Below are 12,710 nucleotides of genomic sequence, written 5' to 3' on the forward strand. Positions count from 1 at the left end.
TTCCTTCACTAGGAGGGGTTTTACTTTTCTCCCATCTGAATGGTTATGAACATCCTTTGTGCACCTTTTCCTACTTCCCTACTTCATCCCCCTCCTACATTCACCTCTGCTTCCACAGCTGCAGCCACAAGAGAAAAGGAGTCTTAGAAGAAAACCTTACGTCACATCCTGTATTAATCAACCTAAAGGAAATCAGCCTTCCCAGGTACAAATCTGAAAGTTCAAAGTCTCAGAGATGAAGGAACTGCAGATATCCTATTTTCACAGTATTTAAAAAAAAGAAATACAAGAATAGTAGTGACCTATGAGGTAAGAGTAGGGTAAAAAGCTTAGGTACTATCATATTTGTGCTGTTGTTGTTTAGTCGTTAAGTCAAGTTTCGCCACCCCATGGACTGTAGCCCGCCACGCTCCTCTGTCCATGGAATTTCCCAGGCAAGAATACTGGAGTGGGTTACCATTTCCTCCTCCCAGGGGATGTTCCCAACCCAAGGAGAGAACCTGAGTCTCCTGCACCTGCAGGTGGGCTCTTTACCAATGAGCTACCGGGAAGCCCCAAACTGCCTTCTTCTATCTTTTTGTATTATTTGGGTATAAAAACACTTCTGAAATTATCTCAGCTCACCGTCAATATATATGCAAAAAAAAAAAAAAGACTTTTAAAACAAAAATTTGGCCAAATTGCTTTATACGGCAAGACCAACTTTATCCACTTGAAAAATACTTTCTTGAAAAGACATGAAATCTCCTTAAAAATAATACCCTCATTATATTAATAATATATCTGTATTTGGATAAAATACCAGACAAAATAATATTTAAATTTAGAGGCCAAAATTTTAGGATTATTTAAGGAACTATGACCATGTATGGATGTAAGAGTTGGACTGTGAAGAAACCTAAGTGCCGAAGAACTGATGCTTTTGAACTGTGGTGTTGGAGAAGACTCTTGAGAGTCCCTTGGACTGCAAGGAGATCCAACCAGTCCATCCTAAAGGAGATCGGTCCTGGGATTTCTTTGGAAGGAATGATGCTAAAGCTGAAACTCCAGTACTTTGGCCACCTCATGCGAAGAGTTGACTCATTGGGAAAGACCCTGATCCTGGGAGGGATTGGGGGCAGGAGAAGAAGGGGACGACAGAGGATGAGATGGCTGGATGGCATCACTGACTCGATGGACCTGAGTCTGAGTGAACTCCGGGAGTTGGTGATGGACAGGGAGGCCTGGCGTGCTGCGATTCATGGGGTAGCAAAGAGTGGGACACGACTAAGCGACTGAACTGAACTGAACTGAAGGAACTATGAAAGTTCTATTTTCAGAGACCCAGAGCAAAGCAGAGAAAGGGCTAATATCCATGGACAGAGGACAGTTCATGGGGTCACAAAGAGTCGGACATGACTTAGGGACTAAACAGCAACAACAGAAGTCAGATCTGGTTCAAACCTTGGCTTTGCCAACTTACTAGCCCTGTCACCTTGAGTGATTTAACATACAAGCTATATTCTTTCCCAGTTGTAAATGAAGATAATAACACCACTTCCCACATTCCTCTCAGAATTGACATATGTGTAATGACCTTAGCACACAGTCTTAATAAATTTTATATTAGTGCCTTTAGCAGAGAAGGCAATAGCAACCCACTCCAGTACTCTTGCCTGGAAAATCCCATGGACAGAGGAGCCTGGTAGGCTGCAGTCCACGGGGTCGCTAAGAGTCGGACACGACTGAGTGACTTCACTTTCACTTTTCACTTTCATGCATTGGAGAAGGAAATGGCAACCCACTCCAGTGTTTTTGCCTAGAGAATCCCAGGGACGGGCGAGCCTGGTGGGCTGCCGTCTATGGGGTCACACAGAGTCGGACACGACTGAAGTGACTTAGCAGCACCAGCAGCAGCGCCTTTAGGGTCAAAGTCTTGCCTAGTTAATCTTAATAAAGACGTAACCATGATCTTGTCTAACCTTGTTTACAAGTAATAATTTTCTTCACAAACTTTTTTTTGCTGTTATAAAGACTATATGACAACTAGGATTCTGATAAGCTTGGTAAAGATAAAATCAATATATTCATCCAGGGATTTATTAAAACTATTGTTTTCTTAAATCACTGTAAGGTTTTTCTAGTAAGTGAAATAAAATATTTTATAAACACTGCATACTCACCACAGACACGTTTAGGGATCCCATACTAGTCACAGAGACAAACTGGCACATCACTCCTTGAACATTACAAGTCTTAAGTTCCTGGACAATACTGGAACCAGTAGCTGCTTTAATGTCTGTAAGAGCTTTAGCCCAGGCTGAAGTGCTCACCAACCACAAAAAAGTCACAACAATAGTAATTACAAAGTCCTAAAGAAAAAATAGGTGTGAATTAATAATGAATACTTAAAGATACAAAATTTCAAATCCACCAGCAAGGAAATCATGTTGAACTCTCAGTCCTGAGAAATGACATACTTTATAAAAAAAGGCCACAATCAACATAGCAAACACTGCTGTTTACTATTGCCAGGCCAGTGCCTGAGCTACACCAGTCATCTTCTGAAGGGTCTAAGATTTTTACATGGAGAAATCAAAGTTTAATAAAGCCGTCATCATAACCTTATCTAACTAACCCTCTCCCTCTTGGGATCATATATCAGACTCTGTTATCACCAATAACTGTATAACTCCATAATCTCTGTTTTAATCACCCCTCTCAAATATCACCTCTCTTTCTAGCTCATTCTCTTTGGCACCCCAACCTTAAAAGTCCTTTGACCCCACTGAGATCTACAATCTGATCTCCATTTCCTTCTATTTAGACTCTTAAGGTTCTTCATTATAATCTCTTACATATACTCTCAATTCCCTTATCCTCCCCTGCTTTCTCATATTGTTCTGGCAAACCTCTAACTTTAGTTAAATCTAATGCTCTATGATATGAATAGTGAGATGGTGAAAAGCACACATCCAGGATGACTTGTCTCTTTTTAAATACGTGACTACAAAAGTTTAAGAATGCTCATTATATTAAGAACAACAACAATAAAATCTCTCTCAAAACACCCTGTCACTACCAGTTTTCTACTAAAGTGTTTGCTACTTATTACAGGTCAAGAATAGGAGTGAATTTTTAATATTTTGGATAATTTCTTATTGAACTAATAAGAAAAAAATTTACTCTCCCTAATCTAATCTGCTGGGGAACTAGAACTCTGTCGACTAATACTGGCTATAAAAATCTAAGTAACACTTTTTTAAAGTATGTATTTGGATAGTATAAAGTATAAGTTTCCATCTCCTTTGATCTTCCTTTGAATTAACAAAAAAAGTGGAACAATGTAAGATTTGTCACTTCATGGGAAATAGATGGGCAAACAGTGGAAATAGTGTCAGAATTTATTTTTTCGGCTCCAAAATCACTGCAGATGGTGACTGCAGCTATGAAATTAAAAGACTCTTACTCCTTGGAAGGAAAGTTATGACCAACCTAGATAGCATATTAAAAAGCAGAGACATTACTTTGCCAACAAAGGTCCGTCTAGTCAAGGCTATGGTTTTTCCAGTGGTCATGTATGGATGTGAGAGTTGGACTGTGAAGAAAGCTGAACACCAAAGAATTGATGCTTTTGAACTGTGGTGTTGGAGAAGACTCTTGAGAGTCCCTTGGACTGCAAGGAGATCCAACCAGTCCATTATAAAGGAGATCAGTCCTGGGTGTTCATTGGAAGGACTGATGCTAAAGCTGCAACTCCAATACTTTGGCTACCTCATGTAAAGAGTTGACTCATTGGAAAAGACTCTGATGCTGGGAGGGATTGGAGGCAGAAGGAGAAGGGGACAACAGAGGTTGAGATGGCTGGATGGCATCACCGACTCGATGGACATGAGTTTGGGTGAACTCCGGGAGTTAGCGATGGACAGGGAGGCCTGGCGTGCTGCAATTCATGGGGTTGCAAAGAGTTGGACACGACTGAGCGACTGAACTGAACTGAACGATGTAATCTGAGCATTCAGGTGTGCTCAAGACTATGAGTTCTCACTATCTGTAGCAAAAATCTCTCCAAGCTCAGAAATGGGTTTTGGAGCTTATCACAGAATTTTTTTTTTTTTTTTTAATAAATCTGGTTAGTTTTAAATTACTTTTGCCAATGAGCTTTTAGTCATTTATGTCAGATAAATACCAGTGATCACATATGAGATACAGAAACTGCTATATATAGCTTGTCTACCTGGTCAAGCTGGCACTGAATCAACGCCTTGCATTAGAGAACTGAAACAATGACTAATTTTACAAGCATGGTGTCACAGTATTTGCATTTAAGTTCTCCACTGCTACTGGTCCTCTTTAAAAAATGTATATCAAAGAGAAAAGAATAGAAACATTAAGTATTTTGCACTGTGGGATTACTCCCCTTTTTGCTGCTGTACTCAGCTATATTTTGTGCTGTGGCAAACGTTTCCTAAGCACTTGCTAGAAAGAGCTGATAATTAGTATGAGATTATCACATGTTAAATTCTCTCTGGGCTAAAGTTCATCACTTTGACCAATAGATGTCAAATCTTAATTTTAAGGTTTCTTCCTTCCAAATTCCTAATCAAAAAAACACAATTTTTTTTCCTGATTATGCTTTTTATGTCCAAGCTATTAATGGCTTATGAATGACATTTTTATATTTCAAAAGCAGGTTCTTTTCTGACAATGATGCATGAAGTAATCTTAGGATGAGGGGAAGTGGGAGAAATGCGGGCCTCTGAAGACAGTCCATGTGACTCAGGACTCTAGCTAGTTTTACATGAATGATGCCACCTGGAATTATGCAATGCACAACATGCCTGTGGCAGCCCTAGTGCTACCAGTAAGAAGGATATAACTCATAACAGAACTTTAGGATTTGGGATACCCTATCTTTGCTTGGTTTCGTTTTATGGTATTTCTGATCTTCCACACAGCCTAGAACCCTTAAGCTCTGGCTATTTAACATAAAAACATGCTGAATTTACTTAAAAACTAAAGTTGATTTTAAAATGTCATAACTGAAATTCTCCTAGAGACAGCTCAGCAAAGAATTGAGAACACCGATGAAAGAGCATACCGTCATTAACAAATGGTACTTAAAAAAAAAATTCATTTGGCTATAGTTAAAAATTTAGGTATCACAAAAAAAATTTTTTTATATTTATATGGTTAAAGTAAAATCCAAAATTTAATTTAGAGGCTGGACTTTTACAAATAAGAAGTATCCATCATACACTGTATCAACAAAAAACCACTTATGGAACTAATTCTAGATTATGTCTCTATAGGACCATTATTATTTCTCTATATGATCACTCTGAGGTGGAAAATTATTTTTGACTTTTCTGAATGATGCAACTAGATCAGTTTTATAGTTTTATTAGGCAGAAAAAAAGCCTCCTCCAAAGTAGATTTGAATGCTGCTTTAAAAACTGTCATATTTTTAAGGCTTAATGAACAAAATAAGAGAAATAAAAGGTTCATTGCTTTTATAAGATTTAACTTAAAATTTGTTGGGATAATGACAAGATGGCAAGAAACATCTTCACTTAGAATTTATAAAGAACTTTAACAAAATATAAATAAGGCTTGAAAAGTCCACAGAAGTTACAGATTACTAACATGAAATTTCTGTTAAGTACTGCAAATTAAAATGGCTGATGTCTACCCTTTGAAAGTCACTTAACAACCAAGAAATGTTTTATGAAAATATCAGGTTTGAGAATTTCTTCTCAGATACATGACATGGAATAAATATGATGGATAAAATACTGTTTTATTACTTACTTACCATTTGCATTCTTATGGTCCAGGCAGCAAAAATTAAAAATAAATAAAACCTGTTATTTAATAATTTGGCCTATCCTTTAAAGTAACTTCACAAATAATAAGCAGATGTGAATAGTTACTGTTTTCTTAGGATATAAATGACCAGTATCACGAAAACATCTCTGTTGTCCCTTCAAATCAGTAATACCAATACTGACTTTGTAGTTATTCTTCGGTAGTAGAGGTCCACTTTAAAACTACAGTTTATGTCTGGATTTGCCACCAATAATCTAAGGGAATTCTACTAACTAAATCTCAGAGATTATTTTTATTTCTAGCTCAGTAGACCCTGAGGCCAAAGAAGGTATTAGGATTTCAAATTCAAATCCTTTGTTGCCATTTTAAAGATTCAGAATTAGCTCATGAATGCCACTAATGCCAAATTCTATAATTTTTATAGAATTACCTTGGTCAGATTTTAAATTAAAGAATTTAAGAACATAGACCAGGTGTCAGGCATTAAGGGGGTATCTCTGAGAAAAGAGAAAAAAGATAAGAAACAGGAAAACAGTTATGAGACTACTAGCATTGTTAGCAATTCTTCAAATCAAACACGTTAATTTCTACTTAATTTCCCTGCTATTTGCAACCTAATATGCTTTGTCATATATTCGAGTTCTTGCCAGGTTAAAAGAGTTAGATACAAACAAACAAACCTCTCTCTGTATAAGGAGTACAGAGGAAGTGTTGCAAACAGGCTACAAGAATTGGGTTAAACATGACAAGAGCAAGCATAAACTTGTGGCAGAAGTCAAGACATGTTGAAACTGGTTTATGCCAAGAGTCTTTTTTCCCAGTATAAGAAAATCCATATTTAAATTCAAATATAATATATACCTACATAAATTATTTTTGTATAAAAAGAAAGTGATTACTTACAGTCATGGTAAGCTTTCGACTATCACGATACAGGTTCGTGTAACCAACATACAGCAGAAGAGCAGCAATGCAGTACAGGAAGACAAAGACTGCAAAAGTGACATAGAACTGCGCAGAAGAGGAGTAATCTCCAATAAGGACATAATTTTTCCAATCTACACCACAGACATTTCCACCTTGAGGTGCCTGAAATGATGCTTCATTCAACCTATTAAAAAAAAGGGACAAACAAATTTATGAACTACTTGGACTCTTCTAACAGAAACACATAGGCAGAATATTTAAGTAAAATATACTCCCCAAATATATTAAAACACTTTCCTTTAAAAAAAAAGTGAAAATTTCAAATATTTAAGTAAATTAAAATTTTCATAAGTATATAAATCATATATTACACCTATACTTGGTTTATGATAGATTGAATAAAGACTGAATTAAACACTTTCACACCCATATACTATCTTCCTGTAACAAACACTTTGCAGATTAAGAGCACTGTTACAAAATGGTTTACAATTTGAGAAATTATATTCCATTCTAGGAGGCAGAGTCTGTGTGACTAGCACCAGGACAGTCAATTATAATGATTCACATTTTAACTCTCATTAATTGGCTAACTCTACAAAGTCTTTAATTTTCCCTATCCATAAATCACAAAAGCACTTATCACTAAAGATGCTATAACAGTTCCTTATATAGGAACTTTATAAGAGAAGGACTAAGAGATGGAGAGGCAAAGACTGATTACCAAGCACTTGCTATCTGACATATTTTTAATGTAAGATTTTATTTAATCATCAAAGCAACCTTAAATGGTTTAAATTCACTGAACAGAAAAACTGAGTCTAGAGAATTAAGTAGTCAGTAAGTGGAGAAAGATTCATACCCTCACTTAAACATAGGACAGATGGAGTAAACATTTAATGAATCCTGAGGTCAAACAGAACAAAATAGCCATAAATATTCAGAAAATAAAGTTTTATGCTGCTGAAAGAAACATAGGAACTCTTCACTTTATATAGGCACATGTCTTAAAGCTATACATTACACACTAGTAACTTCAAATACATGAAAAAGTTGTATTTTTCATAAGCTGTGCTTGCTTCTATAACATGGCTTCTCAAACTAAGGTGACAGAGCAGTCTTGTTTTGAAATTTCCAATCCACTGTGGGATGACAGAATAAGAGTGTCAAGGCAATGTCATATGGAAGTTTCTGAATGCTTACTGTCATTTTCTGTATTTATTTCATCACAGTTCAGGAAAACAGTCTGCAGATAGGCACTGGTCCACACACCATACTTTCAGTAGCAATGATCACTACTTACAAATGAGCATGAAATTAAAAATGTCTAACTCCCAAGATCGATAAGTTGTTGGGAAATCTTAATGAGTGGAAAGAGGTGTTAAACCACAAAAACAAACTTACCTGAATGGATAACCAAAAGCAGCTGTAATCGTTTTATTCTCAGGACCTGTAGTACAAGACACTTGAATTTCTGTTTTGCCCTTAAAACCTCCACAGGTAGCAAAAGCAAAGATAGAAGCAATCTACATAAAGACCAAAGAAAGAAAAGAAAGAAGCATTACTCTACCCAAACATAGCTCATTAAAATCTTAATTACAGTGACTATTAATGCTATTAAAAATTGGCTCACTAACATTCTTTGAATTCTTATTTACAAATGAAGACGGTGAAAAATATTTTAAAATGTATCCGCAACCTCTCTGACCTCCCAGCTTCATGCACTAGTCACCAACTTAAATTATGAACACAGGTAGACCTTATTGTGTCTGTTACCTTCCTATGTACACTGTTTATATAATTTCTTCTATGACTGCTTTGGTTTGTCTCTGAAACAACAGACCCTTCATCCCACCCCAAAACCATGATACCATTATCACTCCATGACAACTAATACTTCCTTTCTTTCCTTTCATTTGTTATTTGGCTACGTCAGGTCTTAGTCACATCATGTGGAATCTTTCATTGCAGTGAACGGATTCTCTTGTGGCATGTGGGCTTCAGTAGTTGTGGCCTGCTGGCTTAGTTGCTCTGTGACGTGTGGGATCTTAGTTCCCTGACCAGGGATTGAACCTTGCCCCTACATTACAAGGCAGATTCTTAACCACTGGACCACCAGGCAGAAGTCCCAATGATTTCTTAATAGCAAGTCATGAGTTCAAATTTCCCAAGCTGATTCATATTTTTTAATCCTAAGTATTTTTTTCAGAGTCTGCACATTACATTTAATATAAAATTTGTTAAGTCATGGGTTTCTCTCCATAGCCCCACACTTCTCATTTATTACTGAAGAAACTAGGCCATTTGTCTTACAGAGATTCCCACATGGTGTTGTGTGGCATAATTCCTCTATCTGTATTTTCTAAAGAGGCTAGATTAAACTCTGGTTTGTGTTTTCATCACTTGTTTTGTCTTGTTTATTTGTGTGAATGCCAATTTTTAGTTGACTCTCGTTATGATGTTAAGATGAATTAGTGGGTTCAGGTATTGTCAGCCTGAGCTATCCTTTAATTTCTCCATTAGACTTTCCTCTAGTGGTTTTAGCAGCTATTGATGGTCATGACTTGGTTCCATTATTTTATTAGAGGTTGGGAAATGTAGCATTCTGTCATTTCTTTGTTTATTACCTGGAATTCTCCTGTGTAGAACTTTGTCACATATCCATTTTGGTTAACCTGAGGTATGGTTCATAGGAGGCAACAGTATAAATGCTTGGTTCTTTATTTTTCTTTACCAATTTTTAGAATAGCAAACTAGTTTCTTAGTATCTTCCAGATTTAACAATTGGATTATTTTTAGCATTATTGTAAATTAGGTTTAATATATTTTATGTTTTCCATCTGTTTGCCTTTATTTTTTTAATACTCAAATTGTCTTGTATTTAGCTAATGGTAGTCTCAAGTGGGGGAGAAGGCAATGGTGACCCACTCCAGTACTCTTGCCTGGAAAATCCCATGGACAGAGGAGCCTGGTGGGCTGCAGTCCATGGGGTCGCACAGAGTTGGACATGACTGAAGTGACTTAGCAGCAGCAGCAGTCTCAAGTGGCTTTCCTTTTTTTCCCCCTTGACCCTTACAGTTTTTGATAGTTTGTTTTCTGGACACAATATTTCAGGATAAGTTTGTACATTTCCTGCCTTAATTGTGGATTCAGCCAGTATATTATCTCCAGGGAAACTTAGTTCCTTGAATGAGAAATAATACTTACTAATCACATTCTGGAAACTGGGGACCATACTTTCAAGATAAGGAATTTAAAAAAACTTGTTTTAACTTGAGATATAGTTGATTTACAATTAATTTCTGCTTTACAGCAAAGTGACTCAGTTATATATATAAATTTTATATATATATTTTTTTCTTAATATTTTCCATTATGGGTTATCACAGAATATTGATTTTAGTTACCTGTGCTATATGATAGAACCTTGTTTACCCATTCTGTGTGTAGTACTTTGCAACTACTAACTCCAGACTCCCTTTCCTCCCTCAGCAAATACAAGTCTATTCTCTCTGAATCTGTTTGTTTCATAGATATGTTCATTTGTGTCATATTTTAGAGTCCACATATAAATTACATCATATGATATTTGTCTCTCTCTGTCTGACTTACTTCACTCAGTATGACAATCTTTAGATCTGTCTATCCATGTTACTGTTAATGGCATCTCATTCTTTTTTATGGCTGAGTAGTGTTCCATTGTATGTTTATACCATGTCTTCTTTATCCATTTATCTGTTGATGGATATTTAGGTTGTTTTCATGTCTTGGCTATTATGAATAGTGCTACTGTGAAGACAAGGGTACATGCATCTTTTTGAATTATAGTTTATCCAGATATATACCCAGGAATGAGATTGCTGGATCATACACCAACTCTAGTTTTTGTTTATTGGGAAACCTCCATACTGTTTTCCATAATGGCTGCACCAATTTATATTCCTACCAACAGTGTAAGAAGGTTCCCTTTTCTCTACACCCTCTCCAGCATTTACTATTTGTAGACTTAGGTAAAAAAATTTTAATAATGAGAAAAGAAGCTGGCCATGTTAGCCATGCTAGCAGAAAGGAAGAATTCAACAAAGCAAGGCAAAGCAAGTGTGAGGTCCTTAGAAATAGTTTAGGATATTGGGGGGAAACTATATTCCTTGCTGTGACAGGAAGATGAGAATCCAGATTGTCATAATGTGACAAACACTTTAACTGTGTCATTATTTTGTACTCATAACAAGAAAAGTAAAGTTCATTAAAAAAGAAAAGAAGCATGAAGAAGTTAGTAACTTCCCAAGGTTACATAGCTAATAACTGCTAAGTCAAGATTCAAATGTGGGCAGTCTGGCTTTAGAGTTTGTTTTTAACCCAGATTTTATACTGCCTTCACCCTACCAAGCATCAGTTTTCTAAAATGTTAAAAAAAAAAAAAAGGAAAAAGGCAGTAGTAATAGTATTTACTGCATAAAGTTATTGTGAAGGTTGAATTTAAGACTCAATATAGTATTTAGCATATAGTAGCACATGCTGAGAAGGACATGGCAACCCACTCCAGACTCTTGCCCGGAAAATCCCATGGACGGAGGGGCCTGGTAGGCTTCAGTCTGTGAGGTCACGAAGAGTCAGACACAACTGAGCTACTTCACTTCACTTTCATGCATTGGAGAAGGAAATGGCAACCCACTCCAGTGTTCTTGCCTGGAGAATCCCAGGGACGGGGGAGCCTGTTGGGCTGCCATCTATGGGGTCCCACAGAGTTGGACATGACTGAAGCAACTTAGCAGCAGCAGCTGCTGCAACCTCTCAACAGATGTGATTTTATTTTCCTGAGTATAATATAGAAATTAGTATAACAGCCCATATAACAACACATTTGCTCCTATTACAGTGTACCCACTAAATATTAGTATGAAATCCAAAGGAAGTCTTATCTATTAGTATCAAAATCAAAAGCGGATAAATTGAAACCCGAGGGTAACTATAAAGCCAAGAAACTATAAGCAGAAATGTTATTTCATGAGCTTATGAGGCCTCACTTGTGGCTATTTCCAGGTCTCAGAAAGTAGTTGGAGATTTGTTTTTCTTATCATACATATGCTTAAAGAAATGTACTGATGCTTTCTCAAATGCTATTCAAACAGGGAAAAACCTGAAAGCATCCTAAATATTGACAGGGAGTCAAATAAACTGTAATTCATTCCCGAAAGGGAATAGCATGCAGTCATTAAAATGATGGGCAATATCTAATGATAGAGAAAAAGGTTCATTACATATAAAGTTTGTTTAAACAATGCATTGTGCATGAGTTTATATCTGTGCACATACACATAACAAAAACTAAAAAGGATATGCATCAAAATTTTAAGTGGTCACCTCTGAAAAGATGACAAAAGATAATTTCTTTTTCTATTTGTACCTCATGAATTTTCTACAAAACAAAACAAACAAAAACCCAAGATATAGTGTAGTAACCAAGAGCTCAATCCTTCAGCAAATGCTGATGGCTCTATTTATGAAATATATTCAGAACTTGTTAACTTTTCCCACCATTATCACAACATCCTCATCTAAGCCACTATTACTTCTTGCTGACTTATATGCTAACAGTCTTCTAAGTCGATCCTCTACTTCAGTCTCTGCCTCTTCTTCAATCTATTTTCCACATCAGCCAGGCCATCTTTTAAAAATAAAAGGCAGAAAACTTTATCATCTGCTCAAAACTCTCCATTGGCTTGAGTTCTCTCCAAATACAATGTTTATATAATGATCTACAAGATCCTTTCCTCCTTTAATACTTTCGATCTCATGTAGCTGCTTTTTCCCCTGCCAAACCTCTTTACACAAATGTTCTCCCTGTTATTCTTTAAAGACATGGAATAAACTCCTTCAGAACCTTTGTATTGACTATTCCCTCTGCTTGGAACACATGCTTAGCTTCCTACTTCACAGCTCCCTGTTCCAATGTGACCTTATCAGAAAAGCCT

The 12,710-nt window shown here is 36.4% G+C and overlaps 1 protein-coding gene across 1 annotated transcript in view; it reads right to left on the minus strand.

The window, feature by feature from the left end:
- The window catches only part of SYPL1 (synaptophysin like 1), a 29,349-nt gene that overhangs the window by 1,793 nt on the left and 14,846 nt on the right, over positions 1–12,710 (minus strand). The window contains exons 2-4 of the mRNA XM_019958668.2: positions 8,140–8,261; positions 6,712–6,919; positions 2,163–2,351 (exon numbers count right to left, since the gene is read on the minus strand). Of these exons, the coding sequence (XP_019814227.2) occupies positions 2,163–2,351; positions 6,712–6,919; positions 8,140–8,261 (519 nt within the window). The remainder of the gene's footprint in view (positions 1–2,162; positions 2,352–6,711; positions 6,920–8,139; positions 8,262–12,710) is intronic.

The sequence above is a fragment of the Bos indicus genome, chromosome 4 (genome assembly GCF_029378745.1).
Source record: "Bos indicus isolate NIAB-ARS_2022 breed Sahiwal x Tharparkar chromosome 4, NIAB-ARS_B.indTharparkar_mat_pri_1.0, whole genome shotgun sequence".
NCBI classification, from domain to species: Eukaryota; Metazoa; Chordata; class Mammalia; order Artiodactyla; family Bovidae; genus Bos; species Bos indicus.